This window comes from Hirundo rustica, chromosome 2 (genome assembly GCF_015227805.2).
Source record: "Hirundo rustica isolate bHirRus1 chromosome 2, bHirRus1.pri.v3, whole genome shotgun sequence".
In the NCBI taxonomy this organism is placed as follows: domain Eukaryota; kingdom Metazoa; phylum Chordata; class Aves; order Passeriformes; family Hirundinidae; genus Hirundo; species Hirundo rustica.
The window spans coordinates 28,546,538-28,566,931 of NC_053451.1; the positions used below are offsets into that span (position 1 = coordinate 28,546,538).

General features: G+C 52.6%; 1 protein-coding gene across 1 annotated transcript; it reads right to left on the reverse strand.

The window, feature by feature from the left end:
• Nucleotides 1-389: 389 nt before the first annotated feature.
• Nucleotides 390-13,213, reverse strand: PIANP (PILR alpha associated neural protein). The gene is made up of 7 exons (XM_040057239.2): nt 13,177-13,213; nt 12,685-12,855; nt 6,305-6,373; nt 5,563-6,164; nt 5,335-5,416; nt 4,872-5,099; nt 390-4,721 (listed from the first exon to the last, which is right to left on the reverse strand). Exons 3-7 carry the CDS (start codon nt 6,319-6,321, stop codon nt 4,700-4,702), a joined length of 951 nt encoding a protein of 316 aa, XP_039913173.1. The 5' UTR covers nt 6,322-6,373; nt 12,685-12,855; nt 13,177-13,213; the 3' UTR covers nt 390-4,699.
• Nucleotides 13,214-20,394: the final 7,181 nt, after the last annotated feature.

Here is a 20,394-nt window from a genome sequence, read left to right on the forward strand (position 1 = left end):
GTCCCTCCCTTCCCCTCGGCTTCTGTCACCTCTCCGGGACACCCTGGCCCCCAGCGTGACAAGCAGCCCTAGGGCATGCCTGGGAGACGGCGGCTGCAGGGGCAGGACAGCAGTTTTGGGTGGGGAAGCGGGTGGAGAAGGGCTCCTCCTCCGCCAGGCGCCACCTGCCATGGAAATGCGTGAGGCTGGCCAAAGGACCCCTTTAGTGGGCAAAGAGACCGAGGCAAGACGGACACGGGGTCAAATGGCCCCCTGTAGTCCCAAAAAAGAGAACGTGGGACGCCAGCAGTCTGAGCCCCCACCCCGATGGGGTCTGCCCAGGGTGCAGTCCCTCTCGTCCCACCCTGACTTTTCCAGAGTGGGACCTTCCACAGAAGCAAGAGGTCCGCTTTCAGTATTTTGCAAAGTTTTATTTAAAAATGTTGAAACTAACATCCCACAAGATTTGAATATTTCACCACAAGGAGAAGAGAAATCCTACAAAAATATATATCACAGCGCACAAGGGCAGGGGAGGGGGAAGAGCGAGACTGAGCAGAGGAGCAGGAGGGAGGCTGGAGGGGAGGATGGAAGCCGTGGCGGAACGAGACCGAGTGGAAAAGGGAGAACAAGAGAGGAGTAGGGAGGGCGAAACAGTAGGAGGGGAGAGAGACCCAGGAGGGAGACCGTGGTACAGGACAAGAGTGGGAAGAGGGAAAACAGTGGGAGAGGGAAGACAACAGGAAAAGAGGAGAGAGCCAGCAGCTGGTGAAGGAAGGGGATCTCTCTCTATGGTCCTGCCAGGGTAGGGCCAGGACTACAGCGGGACGTTAGCAGGGATGCAGCTGGGGGACTGGAGTTTGACTCAGGATTTTTGTGCTGCAGGTCTCAGCTCTAAGGCCGTGCCACAGATGTGGTTTGTCAGAGTGAAAAAAACAAAACCGCGGTTTGATTCAGAACAGTCTAAAGGTGGTCCTGTTTGAGAACTTGCAGGGAATGAACAAACCACTCCTTTCCAAGCATTTTTTCTTCATTGGGAAGTGGAGTGGGAAATGAAGAGACCAGATTTGCAAGGGCACTTGGGTGCCATTGAGGAAGAGGTAGATAGCCCTCTCTGAATTTTGGGATGCTTGGCTGGATGTGAGTCCCTGGAAACTGGACTGGAGGAGAGGTGTGGAAGCGCACACTGGAGGTCTGCTCCCTGCCTACCTGTTGCAACCAACCAGATGGGAAAGCCCAAGCAGGATTTGGCCTTGTGGTCATACCACTCTCTTGAGTAACGAGGAGACTCCAGTTCCTGCTTGGAAGCAGGAACTTCCCTCCCTTCCACTGTGCTCACAGAGAGACCACCCTTGTGTTCAAAAAGCCAGGGCTCTCCAGGAGCTCAGCAGAGACACAGTTACTTCATCTCACTCAGCCCACCCGGATGTTCCCTTTTAATAGCATAGAAATGTTGGGCAGAATTAGCCCAAGATTACAAACACTTCCAGTTGGTTTCCCTGCACACTTTTCTCTCTAATGGAAAGAAAAAACTTTCTGTTTCTAATGGAAAGAAAAAAAAAACAAAAACAAAACAAAACAAACAAAACCAATCTTTCCCCTCCATTTGTCCAGAAGACAGGGAAACCTGATGGGCTGTGACTAAGAAGATGCTGTCCTCTGCCCTGGCTTGGTACTCAGTGCTGTCAAGCCCATCCATGTGGACATCCTACAAAATATTACCCTGGGCCAGGGCAGAGACCTCAGGTATGCTCTGGCTCCAGGCTGTGTTGGGGAAGGTGGTTTATAAGGTTCCAGTCATGGGGAAAACAGATCCAGTGAGATTATTTATTGACTGGAAGAAGCTTGTGTGTCCACACGTGTTCTGAGTGTTTTGTTCCAGGGACAAAGCGTAGCAGTGAATGCTTGGGCAGGACAATGAAGTTGTTTCCCTGTATCTAACCTGTTTTGTGTGAAGGATTGAATGACTATCATAAAAACATATTTGGCTAGGAAGATTGCTCATTTTCAGAAAATGAAAATATGTTCGTTATACCCAGGCCTCTGTTGTTGTTGTTTTCTCTACACAGCTTCACCAGCTTTCCCTTTACCACAGCCTCCATGAAAGGTTTCACTCCCTGGAGATACTTTTACCAAAACCAGAGACATGTAAAAGGGCGAGGAAAAAAACCCCAAACTACCAAAATCTGATTTGCTTGCAGAATTTACAAGAGGCTTCCCAGGAGAGTGCAGGGCATCCCCACATCAAGTGTTGGAAAATGTTTTCACTATACCTCCTGTGGTCCCCTGGCACTTTCTTACAGACCTTCTCTCCATGCAGCATGTGGAAAGAGAAGGTCCAAGGAGAGCCCTTGAAGTGGACGAGTCTAAACTCTGGCCTTGTTTCAACAAACACTGTTGATCAAAGAACAATCTAATTAATCTGGTCTGGAAGATTAGTTCAACCAGTTCAAGGTATGGTAAATTGCCAGCAATCAGCAGTGCAGCCTCCTGCAGATGTCCTTCCCCAGCAGGGACGTGCCAGGGAGAGGGGGAACAGGGGCAGTAACGAATGGGGCAGTGAGCAGGAGCCGCCACCTTGTCCTTCCCTGTCCATCTGCAGCTTAAATGTCTACCAAAGCCTTGCATGGATCCTGAATAAGAACAGGCTCAGCAACAGATCGATCTATGGTAAAGCACTAATATCCCCTGCTGTAAGCACAGACTCAACCTGTGCTTAGACTGGAGGTCTCCAGAGTCCTTTTCCACCTACATCTTTCAGCCACTCTGTGCTTTTAATAAGCCAGTAATTTTATTTGACCTGTCATTTTCTCCAGATCTCTACTGTTTTTGGGAAGCTTATTGTAATTTGCACTCTGATTTAAATGCCCTTCACAATGAGTCAGTTGGGACCCGAGAACACCTAATGGTTCAGCTGGGAAAACGGGCAGAACCAGGCCTCTTATGAAATTCCCTGTGCTTTGTCCTATAAAGAATAGGCTTTTAATGCAGAGATAAAGGAGGAAATGCTGCTTCCCTCTCTCCAAGATGACTTTTGTCAGAGACCTTCTATGGTGCATTAGGGCCTTCAAATTGTGGGTGATTTTCCTGCCTTTGACCACATCAGCCAAGCAGCTGAAGGTTTTTGTACACTGCAGGGGGAACCTTATCTAAATGTGCATCTTTTCACCTCAGTGGCTGTCAGTGTGGGGTTTTAATTAATTAGAACTTGTTCATAAAAGCTAAGAGGCTCTATTGTCATTAAGCTGAAATTTGCCACCTCCCACGTCTCAAAGCGACGCCCATGGGTCCGTGCCTAGGAAGAGGCGGAGATGCACGGATTCTTGCTGACACAAATAAGTGACAGTGTGGCTGCCAGCCCTACAGACCACCACAGCCCCGAAGGACATGCGCAGGCAACCAGTTTGGACAGATACCTGTGCCATTGCTTTCAGTTTCTAACCAGCTGGGGAACTGAATGGAGCTTCAACTGAGAGCTCAGATACCCCTCTCTCAGGCCCTTGGTGAGCACTGCCTTGTGGGCTTCCAGTCACCTTGCACTCCAGGAAAGACATACCAGCAGTACATGGCAACTCTTCCAAAGCTCCCGAGATCAGCTCTAAACTGCTCTTGGTCGTCCCAGGTGCAGAGTCCCTTCTGCTTCCTTTCTGCCTGTGCTAGGAGTATCTGAAAGCAAATCTCTTCCTGAGCCCAGCAAAATTCAAGTTCCTCGTGCTCAGTAATGTCTGCATTCCACTCTAGCTGTGTACAGGACACTTGCTAAATAACATGGTGAGCAGAGGGCTTCGCTTGGGTGAAAGCATCATCATAGACTGGTGTTATTCCGAAAAACCTCTCTGAAGGAGGCTGAAGGGGCAGAGAGGGACAGCAAGGAGGCTTTCAACAGATCAAAACATTTGGAAAGCTAAAGGAATCTTTTCTGACTTTAACTGGCAAGAGAAGTAACATGGGGGTGGGAACTGAGGGGGAAAAACTCTGGACGGAGAGAGGAAGAAAGATACAAGCTGAAGAGAAAAAACCCCAAAGGAGTGTTAGGCAGAAAGAAACTGGAAAGATGTGAATATCTTCCATCCAGGGGGAAGATGATAATGTTTCCTTCAACGAAATGGGTTGTTGAGAGGGCCCAGATGCTCTGTGAGCCTCTTCTGCCCAAGCTTCACCCACCCTTGGGAGGGCCAAGGTCTCAGGAACAGATGGTTGCCACCGTCCGAGTCACTTGGCGGGCAATCCTGCAGCCACTGAACTCCAGACGTTCACTGCAAAGCACACGACGTGGGAAGGGACACACGGAGGGTGAGGGCCCACGGGGACAGGGGTACGCCTTTCCGCCTTGCCTACCCCCGGTGTCAGGCATGCACTGGTGAGAGAGTCATGGAGATCCAAGTGTGTCTGTGCACGTATGCTAGAAGAGGGGCTGGGGAGGTCGAGATTTCACGCTGCCGCCAGCTGTCTCCCCTCCCACCGTTCTGCTCTCTCACGTCACCCTGTCCTGCGTGGGCAGGGCGGGTCCCCAGCCTTCCCCCACAGGAGGCTAAGGAGGCCCAGCTCGTCCATTTGCCCAGGCACATCCCGGTGCGGTTAGTTAATAATGGTGGTGGTGGTGGTGGGCCGTGGCACAAGGAGGTTCTTTGTTTTCCTGGGGTGGCAGAGGCGGGGAGAGTCCGCGCTCGCCAGCTGTGGCAGGAGGGCGGGGGAGCCAGCTCAGCCTCTCCCGGGAGCTTCACAGGTTCACCAGTGGGATTCTGAGGGAAAGAGGGAATTGGAAATTAATCAGCGCTTACGCTGCCCCAACCCCTCACTCCCTCCAGCCAACGTCACCTTTGCCCTGCCTCAGTGTACCCGTCCCCCTGTCCGCTGCCGGCCCCTCCTGTCCCAGCCCACTGGCCGCTCACCGGTTGAGCTGGAAGGCTGCATTCTTCCCGTGGCCACCCAGCTTCTCTGCACCCTCCTGGCCCTGCCTGGACTCCTCCGCCTCAGGTGTGGGGGTCAGGGGGTCGCCGTAGGGCCCCAGGATGCTGACGGTGGTGGGGGAGAGGTCTGTGAGGGGCTGCTGGCTCTCTTGCTGCCTCCCACTGCTCTGCTGCCCCGAGTGACGCCGGCGTTTCTGATTTCGGTCCCAGCTGTGGAGAGAGCAAGGCGTGAGGTAAAGAGCCAAGCCCCAGCCCGTGATGACAGAGAGGTCTGTGGGATGGACCCCGCTACACTCAGCAATAGAGCCCAGCGTGGCCGAGTGCCAAACCTTGCAAGGGATTGCAGCACCAGATCTGCACCCCAGGGACAAATGGGTCCCAAGCCCGCAGTCCTCCCGTAGACACCGGCCCAGTGAGAGCCTCCGTTGGCCCAAAGCCCACTCACCAGAACTTGAATATGATTCCAGTAGCGACCAGGACAATGATTATGGAGATGGTGATGGTGACGTACAGCTGGGGGTCCACACCTGCGAGACAGAGGAGTGGGGGTTGTGATGGCCGCTCCCTCCAGCCCCCCAAGGGCAGCAGGGCAAGGGGAGGTTCCCGATGAGTTTTGCAGAAGGAGCTGCTCCTGCAGGGGACCGGGGGCGACAGAAGCAAAGGGCAGATTTACCTTCCCCCCGGGGCCCGAACAAGAAGGGCCGCAGGGTGGCCGGGGTCTCGCGCAGGTTGAGCCCCGCGTTGTGCAGGAGCGAGTGGGAGTTGGGCTGCGCCGTCGCCATCCCGTGCGGCGAGACGAAGGTGTATCCCAGCGGTGGGAAGCCCGGGTTGGCCGAGTTTGCGTCCCCTCCGTCCTCATCCGACACCGTGGGACCCCACACGATGGCCCAGGGGTACTGGGAGGAGGGCATGCCGTCCTCGAACCCGGAGGGCGTGGCGGGCCGGGCCCCCGCGGCCTGGCGCCTCAGCCGCACCACGTGCCGCAGCTCCGCTCCGCGCGCGGGCGGGGTACGTTGGCGCGGCAGGGCCGAGCGGGAATCCGGCCGGGAATCCGGGCGGGAATCAGGGCGGGAATCCCGCTCCGGCTGCGAGGTCCTTTCCCAGATGCAAATGGACCGCGGGGCCGGGGGGCTCCGGCGGTTGCAGAGAGGCCGAGGGGCTGCCGGGCCCCGAGAGCGGAGAGACCATGTGCCAGGAGGAGGCATGGCCAAGACGACGAGGAGGAGATGCCACAGCTGCAGGGAGTGGATGCGGGAGAGGAGTGGAGGCATCCTGCTGCGGGGTGGGGGAAGAAGAAAGAGAGCCTGACCTAAACGTTCCTTCCGTTGAAAGGCCAAGCAGCCGGGAGCAGCCCACCGCCCACACTCCTGCTTTCTTCCCGTCTCACCTGCCAGTGTGGGAAGCTGTGAACCTACCAGGCACTGGGCTCCATCTCGGATGCAACGGTGCCTTTGCTCAGTCAGGATCTTGTCTCATCTTCTTCACTGGGAACCAAAAGGGAGCGGTGTCAGTGTCCCCTCAGGCGGCGGTGACGGCACTCTCCTTGCGGGCAGTGTGTGCCACGCCAGGTGAGCTCCCAGCCCCGGCAGGCAGCATAAGGGGAGTCCATGCGCACACACGTGCACCCTCTCCTGCTCCCGTGCCCCCCGTGCATGGAGGTGCATCAATCCCCGCCACCGATGCCAAGCCCACCCATGAACACATGCTGACAAAAGCAAGGAGCGATCTCCGGAGCACACGTGCCCAGGCACATGTGCAGCTTCCCCAGGGGCTCTCCCGTCTGAGGGCCGAGAATGGGATTCAGCATCTTTGTTTGCTTATCACGGGAACAAGTTGGAGTCTTAATTCCTGTGTTTATTTATAGTGTGGAGTGTGTAATCCATTTATTAAAAAAGAGCCTCTTCATTGTGTGCCGAAGCGAGAGAGCGAGAGGGGAAGCACGAGAGTGGTAAACCAAGACTGAGAAAGAGTGAATCAGCGAGAAAAAGTCCAGCCTCACTAAAGAATTTAAGAGAAAAAATATGCCTATCAAATATTTAGTATTTACTTTCCTCTTAGTTAACATGAAATTACCTTCCCACACTCCTTGTCTTAATGTCCTCTGCACTGTCCCATCCCTCCCTTTCTCCTCTATTCCTCCCTTTTCTCTCCCACCTCCCACGGCTGAACAACAAAAGCTCGGATGAGGTCAGGTCCTCTCCTGATCAGCCGGATTTGTGCCCCGGCCGCTCAGCACCCGCTGCCCTTCATGCTGCTCGCCCCTTCCCCAGGCTGGGCACAGCGCCGTGTCCCTTCCCCGGTGAGCCCTTATGTGCCTGACCCCGGATCCTCCCCGCAACCGCACGCACACACCGGACGGGAAAAAAAAAGATCGTGCGAGATGTTCAGCCTGCTCCCTCATCGTGAAGGGGAAAGCATGAATGCCGACAACCCACGGTCATGCCCTCCTGTGGCTGCCGAGATGGAGAAATGGGGATGCTCGGCTGAGGGAGTCAATGCAGAGGCCAACCCTGCCCCTCCAGCCCTGAGCCAGCTGCGCTGCGCCTCCCGGCTTCCAAGGGGTGACTGCTATCTGCCCCTGCTCGCCCCATGACCTGCAAAAAGCCCTGCAGCCCCTCCTGGGTGGGAGGCTTCCTCTTCCTGAGGGAAGAGCCACGGGCTTGCTGTGATGTACACCTGAGAAGAAGGGCCAGGAGGAAGGGCACCGTAGACTAAGTAGCTGTCTAGCTCCCGCTGCATTAACCGGGGATATTTTTAGTTTCCTTCTGTTAAATATTTAAACAAAGTTCACAGAAAAAAAAGAGAATTGTTGGCTAATGTGCCCTGCCCCTCCCTCCGGGGCAAGATCAGTCTCTGGAGGGATCCTGAGATGAAGATGAGGAGAAAAGAGCAGCTATTCTCAGCATTTCTTTGTTCTTCGCTCCTGAACCTCTAAGCCTTGGAGGGGACTCGGTATTAAAATGCAGCTCTGCAGAGAGGTAGCAGAATGGAGCAAGTTTCTTCTAAAGCCAGATACTGGCGAGATCTTGGCCATCTGGATTATGATCACGCTGCCGTGGAAGATCATGTCTGGCAACACAAATCCATGACAGAATTTATTCTGGACTTTGAAAGGGAGGGAATTCCAAGTATGGAGGTCCTCCTTGTGTGAATCCCCAGGCCAGAGGGCACACAAGTTGCAGGAGAGTTTTCAAGGTGGCTGGGAGTGCCTGAGGCCATGCCTGGGACTCACCATGGGACAGCAGTTCCCTGGGACGAAGAGCCTGCTCTGCTTGTGGCACGGCACTCTCAGTCACAGCCCATCTTCGGGGGCTGGGGGCTGTTTTGGAGTGGGAAGCAGGAGATGTGGGGCTGGACAGTGCCATCCTAGCAGGGACAACCTTCTCCAAGTGCAGGTAGACCTCAGTGCTAGTCCCACAGGGAAGTGTGGTACAGTAGTGCTGCAGGTATAAACTCTAGCACTCCCCCGAACAGCAATGGCTCTACCCTCAGGAATGTGCCTGGGGGCAGGAATGCTGGAGTCACTGCACTCTCCTCGCTTGTTGGGAGGTCTCATAATGGGGACATCGCTGTTCTTCTAAGCTGGGATTGTGAGCTCCACCAATGACACCCTAGTCTATGGACTACCAGGGTTGAAAACCTGGGAATGAGGAACCCTACAGAGCCAAACCCTGGATGGCTTTCACACACAGTTGTCTAAATCCCAGCCCTACGGAGCAGATGACATATGGAACGAGCTGAGGAGGGGTGAGCCCCGGCACTGACCGCCTCATGTGCACATGGTGCTGAGGAGGGGACAGCCCACACATGGGGATGCAAGCCTCAGACTGGAGACACTGCTGTGCATGGGTTCTGCTGCCTAGAGTGAAGAGCTGGTGATTCCCAATGCCCCCACCCTAAAGGTAGCTCCAGATGAGTGCAGGAATGATGCAAGGTCGGTTGGTCTCCACTCTGTCAACACATTCTGGTTTGTTAATGGGATCATGGCCAAAGCCTGAGAGTGTGTCCTGCGCTGGAACACTCAGGAATGATTGTGGAGGAGCTGGGAGCAGGACAGAGGTGTCTCCCATGGCATGGAAGGTGTGGGAGCAAAGGAAGGTTTCAGGTGAAAATACCAGGCAGTGCAGGCTGGATTCCACCGTGCTTGGAGCGTTTATGTTCCAAATGGAGCATAGATGTCCCTGTGGATTATTGACTAAACAGCAGACAAAGCATGTCTGGGGCACTCTGCGGTCAGCCACCGGCAGCAGGACTGTGTCCTGGGCACCATCCCTGCTGTGTTGGAGGGCAAGAGTAACGCATGCCCTTCGTTCAGCTCTGGATGCAGCTTCCACTGTGGATCCTGAATAAACTGGGTAGATCTTCAGAGCAGAGGAGGGGATGCCAATGCTCTTACTATGTGGGAGTATAAATCCCACCTTACACCATTCATGAAGCCTTTGTGTGCCAGAGCAGAGAGACTGGATTTCTGCACCAGTGCCTTATGGCAAGGCTCTTGCTTTCATATGTGTTTCCCAGGTCTAATGGCAATAACACCGGACAGGGCTACTCCCAGAGTCTGAACAAGAAACCTGTATGCTTTCACTCTAGGTACAGAGCCCTCATCTCAGCGTTCTGGTCCTGTGATGCACAGATGACAGAGTGTGAATGACAAAGCTATTTCCCCGGGGCACTTCATTGAGCTCAGTTTGTGAATCTTGGTGCTTGGAAGCAGAGCGTAAGAACTACACTGTTCTTTGCCACTGCTTATGGACCCACCATCACTCCAGGCTGGGGCAAATCTGTTAGGAGCTGCTCTCATGCATTTGCAGGATGGAAGCATGAATCCTGCTGCTGTTCCCCACACCCATCTGTGCTTCCTCCCGCTTTGTAAGTCTCCTGCAGCATGGACCCGCCGCTGCTGGGACATGAGAGAGCAAATCTCAGTAGCCATGCCCCAAAGCATATGTAGCAGCTCGCCCAAGGGGGACTGGGAATTTACATCCTACCTAATGGCTAGGAGCAGAGCCTGCTGCACTCCTGCTCAGAGCAGGGAGCTCTGACTAAACCCTGAATATGACACCCTGAGCTCTGGAGTTCAGACACTACTGTGCCCCAGGAAAGCCCTAGGATTCGTTTACGATAACTCCTTCTTCGTGTTCAGGATTTTTGTATACCTTAACGCCAAAGATAAATCCTATCCAAATAAAAAAGGCATCAGAGGAATAAAGGAACCAAAGTGCCAGCCGTGTGCTGTAGCTTCCTCGCATCAAGTGCAATCTGTAACCTTCTGTTACAAAATGCTGAAGTTTGACAAATTCAAATGAGGAACAATACTATTAATAAAGAGGGTCACACACCAGCGCAATTCACCTAGGCAGGTGGTGTGTTCCCTATTGCCTGCAGCCTTTGCCTGGCTGTATTCCTGAAAGAGATGCTACAGTTCAATCAGAAGTTACGGGCTTGGAGCAGGAAATTAAATTGGTGAAATTCTCTGGCCTGTGCTCTGCTGTAGGTCAGTCTCCATGATCAAAATAGTCCCTCTGGCCTTAAAATCTGAGAATCTCCCATCTTTCTCGATGCCCAGCCGAGATCGGCTCTGACTGGAGAGCAGTTGGATGAAGCCAAGCGCACACAAGCCGTGTTAGTGAGGAGCGGGTAGAGGCTCCTTCCATCCGGGGATGGGAAAAGAGTTGCACCCGATTCTGTCTGGCTCAGCTGGCAGATGATGATCTATCTGTATTTTTGTAACATCTAGAGCTTGACTGCTGTGATACTGTGCCTCTAGGAATGAAGCTGTCTGCTCTCAGAGCGCTCCAGCTAGTTCAGAATGCAGCAGTCTGTTTGCTCAGCGACTCAAGCTGCCGGGAATGCATCACCGTGCCCCTCTGCACCCCACATCGCCTCGCCTTTGAGCACAGAGTCCGGTTCAAGGTCTCCAAACCAGCATTCAAAGCCCAGCATGGGACAGGCCCCAGTGACCTAAGCAATCAATCACCTGTCCTTATGCAGCGATGACCTCACATGACGGATATATTCCACTGGAACAATGAAATTGCCAACCAGTTTGGGGAGAGGGGGGAGGGATGGAAGAAGGGTAAAGAGGCTCATGACCCTGAAAAATGGAACATTCACAAGAGCTGGGCCAAGATTATGAAACTTACTGCTGGCTGAAATAACGCTCACCATTAGCAACCCCGCAGCACCGAGAGCTTCATGCAAATCCTCGCTTCGCCCAGCTCCCCCACTGCAACGATTCCACTCGAAACAGTGGTGAAAAAATCAAAACAAACCTGAGGAGGACCCAGCCCTCCTTACAGAGGAGGAATGCTAGGCTGGAAGGCATTTTTTAATCTCCCAGACAGAACTAAGGGCTATGGTGACAGCTACTGATACGAGGCTGTGATCTGGGACCACGGAACCGAGAAGCTATCTCCAAGCGCTGAGCACAGTGAGTTCGGGCACTGGCAATGAGACCCTCCCCACACTGCGTGATGCCCTGGGCACACCACACCTGGATTTTTCTCAGTGGCCATGAACACCCCAGAGTTCATGGTCCAAGAGGCAGAGATGCAGTCGTTGCTGCTTTGGTAGCAGGAAGCATGAGCCCCGGTGTTGGTGAAAAGGGGTTATGTACATGCCTTGCTGTATTCAGCTGGGTGGGGACAGGGAGAGGGAGGAATCCCAGAGCAGATGACCCAGGGAGACAATTCTGATGCACTCGGAGGAGTTTTGGCAGCTGGGACTGTGAACCCGAATGCTGGTGCCCTGGAGTGGAGATGCCAAGCCCAGCCAGGGAAAGAGTTCCTGCTGTGCGTGGGGCTGGGGGCAGCACCTCCCAGAGCTGGCTGAATTTGGGGGCTGGCACTTGGAATGCAGCGGCTCACGTCAGGCTGCTCTACCCTATATCTGAGGCTGAGAGCGTTGGAGGCAGCACCCAGGAGGATCCAGCAGGATCCCGGAGGGGCTGACACCGCTCGCCCTGAGTCAGTGCAGGTCCTGCAGCGTTCAGTGGCTCGCCGACAGGAATGCCCGTGCCAGGCTGCCAGGGTGAGCATTTGTGGGCTGGCTATGGCAATCCTAGGCTGGGGCAGAATGCGGGGCTGGAAGGGCGATGCTGCATTTGGACGTTTTCATAGCGAGGGAATGGGCGTGCGAAGCCCATCGATGGTCCTCTGAGCTCAAGTCTCCCTGCATTTGGGAACTGTGAGCGTGGCCCCATTCCAAGCAGCACTCTAGGATGCCGGTCCCCTGCCATCTAGTGCCTGCCTGCAATACATGTCATGAGTCTGACAATCTTCTGCCTCCCAGTTTCCTACTGTTCCCGGGCATCCAAGTGCTTCAAGTGCTGAGTCTCCACATCTGAATTGCTCTCTCTTGCATGGTGCACCCTTGGCCAGGCAGGAGGTGGGACTGACCCCTCTGTTTCCTTTCTCCAGCTGCGCCAATTTGGCTGAAGTCGCCTTCCTCAGCGCAGGCTCCAGCGCTCCAGCACAACAGGTCTGTGATGGAGCCCGGAGCTGGAGGGTAAGAGGCAGCGATCCCTCGGCTGTGCCCCCTCCCTCCCGGCCCCTCGGGGATCCCCTGCCCCCGACTAAAAGAGGAGGAAAAGGAGGGGGGAGGAAGGAGACAGTCGGCTAGAAGGGAGACCAGAGCACCTAGGTCGGGAAAGGGAAAAGAAAAAGGGGAAGAAAGGACACAGGGAAGGAGACAGGGAGGGATGACTTGGAGACGGGCATGCAGCCACCCTCCCCCCCGCCCCTGCAGCCCCGTCCCCACTCTGTCCCCCAAGCCCGGGCCGAGAGGATGAACTTACCTTGCGGGGAGACGAGTGGGGCGCAGCCGGAGCGGCGGAGCACAGGGCTGGGGGAGCACAGCTGCTGCTGCCCGTGCCTCTCATGGCCAGGACGAAGGAAGGAGAGGAGGAGGAGGAGGAGGAAGAGGAGGAGGAGGAGGAGGAGGAAGGTTTGCTGAGGCTGAGGCTTGGCTGAGGGAGAGGGAGCGAGAGATGCCTTGAAATAAACAGCTGCCGAGGACTGGTCCAGCCCCTCTTTCTCTCTCCCTGTCTCCGTCTCTCTCGCTCGCTGCCTCCCGTTAACCCCATGGCTGCTGGCGCGGGCGCGCCCGGCACCGTGGCCCCCGCTGCAGCCCGCGGGGGGCGCCGGGGCGGCCGGGCGAGGGCAGCGGCCGTGCGGGGGCAGCGCGTCCCCCCGGCGCGGAGCCCCCTGCCCCGGCGGCCGGGTGCCGAGGCTCCTCCCGCTCCCTGCCCGCCCGCGCCGCGCTCCCGCAGCCCCGCGCCCCGCCGGACCTGCCCCCCGCCGCCTCCCCGCCGCTGCCCGCACGGCTCGGCCCGGCCCGGCTCGGCTCGGCTCCGCTCCGCTCGGCTCCGCTCCCCCGTCTCGTCGGTTATTTCGGGATCTTCGCAGGAAGCGATTAGGTTGCCATGGAGAGAGGTGTCTCCAAGGGACCCGTCGCTCCGGCTCGCTCCGGCGAATGCCACCCCCGGACCGGTCCGTCCTCGGGGGCGGAGGCCCCCCGGGATCCCCCTCCCTCGGGCCGCCCCCCGGGGTTCATCCCCGCCGCCCCTCGCCTTTCCGCCCCGCGGCAGTGCCCTCGGGGAGATGCCGCCCCTCGGGCCCGCCCCCCGGCCCCCGGCACCGCATCCATCGTCCCCGGGTTTCGGGCCCCCGGGACGCCGTGGCCGCCGCGGTACCGGGCGGGTGGGGGGGGGTGGGGTGCGGCAGACGGGCGGCCCCGGCGGGGCAGGCGAGGGGTTCGGTCGAGCCTCACGGGCAGAGCCCGTGGGACACACGGGTGAGGTAGGAGCGATGGGGAAGGGGAGGGGAGGGAGGAGCGGGATCCGTCCATGGTGTGTTCTACCCGTTGAGGGATCGCCCAGGTCTTTTGAGCGTGTCCCCAAGCGCGTTTCTGCCAGGGATCGATGGGATGCGTCTGGAAATGGTAGGGATGTGACAGCAAAATTAAAGAAAGAAGCTGATGTGCCTTTGAGGGGCCGAGTGTTTCACAGGGAACATCTCCCTCCACCATCGAGAACCAAACAGAAAGCACAGACCAAATCAGAAGGGAGCAGCTGAGCAACCAACGGGCGAGAGAAGAAAGTCAATGACAGAGAGACAGTTTCCACTCCAGGGCCTGAAATATGAGGAAGCAAGAAAGTAATTTCCTCAGATCCTCAAAAACAATCAAACTTTTCATCATAAAGCGATGAGGAAAGACTGTGACTGACCCTGGGAAAAAAAAAAAAAAAAAAAAAAACACAAAAAAAACACCCAGAAGGAAATAGTAGAGACAGCACTGAGCTGTAAAGCACCCTGCCACTGCATCAGGGACGGACACAGGTGACACACAGATACACAGTGCTAAGCCTGAGCGTGGCAGGATGGCCAGAATAGGTCGTGCCAGCTTTGGACAGATACCTGAAGGGTCTGGGTCTGTTCTTCACCAGGCCTCCTGCGAGCTGCTGTGCTAATGAACCAGGCTGCTCCGAGCTTTCCCGTGCCAGGATATTTGAGTCTTGTGTGTGTATTTGTGAGCATGTTTAGGAGAGTCAACAGGTTTCTCACGTGTTTGGGAGCGATGTCGGTGTGCGTTTGGAGGATCAGCACGGGGATGGGGTTGTGTCAAGGCTTAGTGTCACCGTGAGGCCGTAGTGTGGGAGGAGGGCACTGCCTCGGGGTGGCACCGCGAGGTGCGTGTGAGATGCTGCACCATTGTGTGTCACCAGGCCAAAGCCCCGGGATTTTGTCCCTTTCATGTACATGGGACTTTATGTCAGAGATTATCCAGGCTCCTGTCACACTCCAGCCTTCTCAGCTCTAGCTCTCACAGGACTTGTACAAATCATCTGAGCAAACCTTGCTCAGTGATCCCTCCCAAGAAATCCCCTGTGCCGACATGATGGAGCAGCACGAGTCAGCATTCAGCTCGTCTCGCCCTCTGGGCTTCTTTTCCTGGCTTCTTACCTGGGAGTAGCAGAGGGTAGAAAGCTCTGGAAGGGGCTACATCAGGCACATAGGCTCTCTCTGACCTTTTCAAATCCTGACGAATGTGTTTAGTATAATTGGGAAGCACAAAACAGAGGAGAAATTTCAACCAGGGAAAGGTCAGCTAAAGGGTGAAAATCCAAATGACGCAAACACTGAAAATCCCCCTGAAGAGTAAAACTACAAAAGGCTGCAAAAGGAGTCAGAAATATGAAAGAAGACAAGGAGCAGGATTTTGTAGGGACCAAGGAAACCTTGGTAGATGTGCTGGTGGAGTCAGGGAAGCCGTCAAGATGATGGGAATAGAGAGCTCAAGGGCTGATGTCACTTGTACCTCACTCTTAGGTGATATAAATGGAATGGATTGTCTGGTTTCCTTTTCAAAGGAAAGCTAATGTAAAATTACATGGAAATTTGAGGGGAGAGATGGAATCAGGTGTTACTGGCTGTTATTTCTGTCTGGCAGTGATCAGACACAAATCATTTACACCCAGGAGTCCTGAGCCCACTGCTGCTGGTTTTATTGCTGTTTCCTAAGGGAAGAGAGACCCATGTTGTTGCCTTGCTACCTGCAGAATCCTGTCTGTCTGTCTGTTAGTTGCCATGGATTTGACAAAATGACCAGATTCTAAAAAGTAAATAAGCTCCAACAAATTGTACGAAAACCAGCAGCCTGACAGAGGAAAGAGAACAGAGCCTGTAGCCATGCTGCTGGGCAAAGCCCCACAGATGAGAGCAGTCCACCCAGCAGGCCAAAAGACTTAAGCAGAAAATGTTGGGAAATCTGTGTTATTTTGAAAACAGAACAAAAAGCTATGAGCTGTGTAATGTTAGAGAGTGGTGGGGGAGCCCCGTGATGTAGACTGTAGAAGAAATTGCCCCTCACAGATGTGGCAAGCTGTGGAAAGGGTGCCATGAGGAGACCCCGGCTGAAGGTATGGTGGTGGAAAGTACAGATGGTACAGAAAAAATCCACAGAGAGCCCAGCTTCCTCTGCCCTATTGCTCACCAAACAAGGGGTTAATAAGCTTTGGAATATCAGAGGCATCCCAGAAGACTGGAGAGAACTGTGCCCTGTGAATATTTGTAAAGAGCAAACAGAAGACCTAAAAAATTCTAGGCAAAGCAACAGAGCTGATATGAGATTCTCCAGTTAATGCCAATCAGCCTGGTTTGGAGGAAACTGATCTTGCTGCATAAACTTGTTTTGTTCTTGTCAGTCTTTGATGTGACTACAGGTTTGTTTGGGAAAGGTGATGGCTTAGATCTACCCAGGCTTCTGGAAGTGTTAATTTCCCAAAGCACGCTGATAAGAAAAAGAAGCGTTATGCAACATTAACAGAGCAGGAGGTTAAGTGAGCTGGTTAACTCCATTTAACGCCCTGTAAACACAAAGGAGGTCATCCCTGGAAGCCCACCATTGAGTGGCAGCGTTTCTTACGTGATGCCCAGGAATGAGTCCCGGGTCAGGTATGACTCACCATTTTATTCAGTGCTTGGTGAGCAGATATAGTTCATTCTGACACAATTTACTGAGGGCACAAATATTGTTATAGTGTTAAAAATAATGAGGATAGGACCAGGACAGATTGACCTGCCCCTTTCAGCAAGGTGGTCATTCTCATAAAACTTATAAGACTGTTGAGAGCAAATTGTAAAGCCAGGAACAGGAAAAAAAAAAAAAAATGCCCACATCTACAGGGAACAACTTCCAGTCCTGAAAGAAGTGCTCTGAAAAAGATGAGGGGATTGTAACAGGCAGAAAACTGAACATAGAATCAGTGGTCCAGGCTGCAGCAATGAACATGAAGTGATCCCTGTCTGTGTAAAAACAGGAGTAAGGATGGGAAGCGAGGAGCCGATTAAACTCTCTCTGTGTCTGAGTGAGTCTCATGCTGGAAAACTGTACAGTGCTTTATGCTCCGTATTTTAAAAATAACTTTGAATCAAAGGTGATCTGAAGGCTGGAGATCTCAGTAATTTAAAGAGGTCAACCTGTTTAATATATCAAAAAGCAGAACAAGACATGACTTGCTTGCAGTATCACTCCTTTCCTGGAGAAAAGTCTACCAAATATTCTGGCAGCGAATAACAAGAGCCGGTCACTGGAGAGTGATTAATCACAGAAACAAACTACCTAGTGAAGTGCAAGATCCTCTCTCTTCTGGAGTCCTTGAATCACAACCGGAGGCCTGTCTGGAAGACAGTTCCTGGCCTGCAAAATCCTGAGGGCTGTGAGAGCAGATGGGAGGAAGAATGATCGTGCAGTTACCCTCAAGCAGCTGATACTGGGCTGACTTTAGGTGTAACCCCTGTCTGCATTAGCCCAGTACAAACCAAAGGGTTAAAAGCCTTCTGTATCCTATTGGTATCCAAGAGAGTCATGCCAGCCCCCCTTGTCCTTACAGTGTTTTTGTCTCAGAGTCCACGTTACACACAGTTGTGAAAAATCGTCTCATGAGATGTGACTCTGCTATGTTCAGAGAAGGACTGGTGAAAAAAAAAAAGTCTTCAGCGTTTTGACAAGTTATTTGGATTCCGTGGTGGTGAGGAAAGGAACAACCTAGAATGAGCCCGTACAGCTCTACAGCTTTAAAGTGGGACAGTGAGCACAGAGGAAAGAAAGTGGATCTATAGCACAAAGAGAATGGAGGTTTCTTTCTGTAAAGATCAGAGCAAGATCAGAAGAGAGGGATGATGCTAGGGGGTGGTTACAGCTAGGATCAGAAGTCCCCACATTCAGAAATAACAACACAGAATGTCTCCATGTCACAAGATTTATCTTAAAATTATGAAATGTCGTACAGACTTGCTTTCATCTGCACTCTTCGCCTCCTACTTTCGGCTCTTTTGGCTACATGAAAATCACATTTCACAGTTTCCCTGTGACCATAAAGATAGGTGTTTGCTTTGTGAGGAAAGCAAAAGCATGGAATTTACTGGCTCCAGGAGGCTGGAATTTAATTTCAACACCCAGCACTGCAATCTAGGGATGAGGCCAAAGTTTTTGCTAAGTTGTGGGGATGTTACCCATAACTTTTGCGCTCGAGAGGACAACGACCTTCTCATTTGGAGAACACGCGATCTGAGTAATTCAAAGGACCTTCTGGTCTTTGCTCTTGATGCAGGATAAAAAGGGAGCAGACAAAAACAGGGGGACCCAGCACACACAGGACATAGGAGCTGGGGCTGAAGTGGAGAAGGAGACAGAGAGAGCATCATGTAGCTAGGATGCTCGGGCTGCCAGGCTTTATCTAACTAATAATGAAAGGCAGCAAGCGTGTCAGAGAGTGTGAGAGAAACAGATCGATAGAGAGATAAAACTGAGATGGAAGGAGCTGGCAAGGGGGTGGGGAAGAGAGTAATAAAACACTACAAATCAGCAGGGTTACGTTTGAACCTGATTTGAATGCACCCTGCACTGGTGTAAGTGAAGACAGCAGGTGTAAGGCTATGGTGAATCAGGCCTAAATACAGAAACAGAGAGGGGAAAGCAGGGAGGAGATGATGCCCTTATCAATATTGCCCTGTAACCTGCCTTCACAGCTTCCAGCCAACCTTACCTGTCCTGCCTCTCCTTCCATCCTGCTATGTGGAGAAGCCCAAATATTGCTGGCTCTGAGAATACAGACTGATAGACTTTCCTGCTTCTCTGGCTCATCATGTTCTTCCTGAAGAAATGCCTGTGGGGTAAAATGTGTCTTGGTCCCATTTTACCTGACTTGAGCATAGGAAACTCTCCTTCCTACTTTGCTCATTGAGGACCCAGGGTAGCTTCCAACAATGCCCTGAGCCACTGGGTGTGAGGCACTTTCCTAGGAGAGCTCATTGACCGACTTACTGGCGGAAGATGATCAGAGAAGTTTCTTTGCTCAGCTTCAGACTTTTGAGGCAAAGGAGACTGTGACATCTCAAAGCTAAGATCATCAGAGCACATAAATGAAAATGTGCCGTACAAGAAGCAGGACTGAGGGTTTGGGTGCCTTCCCCTCTCAGGCACATGTTTGCTTCTCTGGCCCAGCACTCAGAGCTGTTTTGCTCCTTATGCCTGGAATTAGTTTCAAGTGATGTCCACCTAATCTTCGTGGCACGATCATTAACGTTAGAAGTTCAGTTTTTCACACTGACCGTCGCTGTCCACACTGTTCCCTCCTTCTGTCAGTAGCCTCAGTGACGAGACCAAACACTAAAGGAGCCTTAGGGACTGAAGAGGATGACACTGAGAAGGAGTAGTGACAATCCATACAGCTGTACAAATGAGCTTGGGAGACAACGATCCAACTCCCCAAGGCAGCCACGGGTTGTATTTTCTCACTCTGAAATTGTGTTTAGAGCAGAATTGTACCCCAAAGGAGCCTCCTTCATGACTCAGCCACAGCAGCTGTGTGACAAGAACTAGAGTCAAAGCAAGAGAAGAGAGATGTTGATACTGGCAAGTAAAACCTTAACAAACATAGACTTTACCCAGATGAAGATCTCAAGATGTTACACTTATTTCAAGATGTTTTGCTTACAGAAGTCTGGTTAAGCACCAATCAACTGCCTTTAATATGTGCTAAACTGATCGAGCTGAAGGCCAAATCTCTTGCTGGCAATCACGTGCTGGAGTGCAAACTTGCCCTGATAGCTCTACAATTTTAACACGCTAAAACCACACTACCTGCATAGACTGTATCAGGCCTCTTTTTCTTTCATGGAAAATCATTGTGGATTTCTGAAGGAGCCAGCCATGAGGGAATTTGTGATGCACTGGAAACTCTTGGCCAAACAGCTCAATATTGGTTATTGAAATGACTGCACTTCTCTCAACTCACCTCTACTTACCATGTGATTTATACAAGATGAGAAGAGCCATGAAGGTTTGGAGGTTTTTTTCCCCAAATGACCCCCACTTTTTATTCTCTCTCACCTGGCACAGGGAACTGTGCCCTCAACAATGACCGCATTGCTGTAACTCATACACCCACGAAGAGATACTTAAGGAGCACTATAAGCATTTCTATCCTTGTGGAGCATTTAAACTATCTTTTTATGGCCATACCCTGCCTGCATCAGGGATGCATTTCTTGACAAGTGCGATGGTTAATGATTCAGCAGATAGTAAAGTCTTTTTTTTTTTTTGTAAAAATTAATGCAGTAGAGGAGGGGAGGCATGCAGGGATTTAAGAAATGCACAGCTTAAATACATAAGTACGGTGCTTTGCAACATAAGATTTTTTACATTTACATATCCCCAAAACACTGCTCAAAATAGTGAGATCTTAATGGTGTGAAAGCAAAAATGAGAGCAATGTGTGGGCACACACAAGGTATTCCATGTACCTCTTTTAATTCTGGTGTGGCTCTTGTAGAATAGATCATTGAGATGTGAAAAACACCATGCCATATAGTAGTGCATCTGTTTTCTCACCAGTTATTTCAACATTAATCATAGAATCACAGAATGGTTTGGGTTAGAAGGGCCCCTTAAAAATCATCTTGTTCCAACACCCCTGCTGGAGGCAGGGAGGTGTGCTATTAGA

Bases quoted from the DNA above. Each gene is read 5' to 3' on its own strand.
- PIANP (XM_040057239.2), bottom strand. The intron at 5,417-5,562 runs GTAAATCTGCCC...TCTGTCTCGCAG, and splicing joins GTTCGGGCCCCGGGGGGAAG to GTGTGGACCCCCAGCTGTAC. The intron at 4,722-4,871 runs GTGAGCGGCCAG...TCTTTCCCTCAG, and splicing joins GCAGCCTTCCAGCTCAACCG to AATCCCACTGGTGAACCTGT.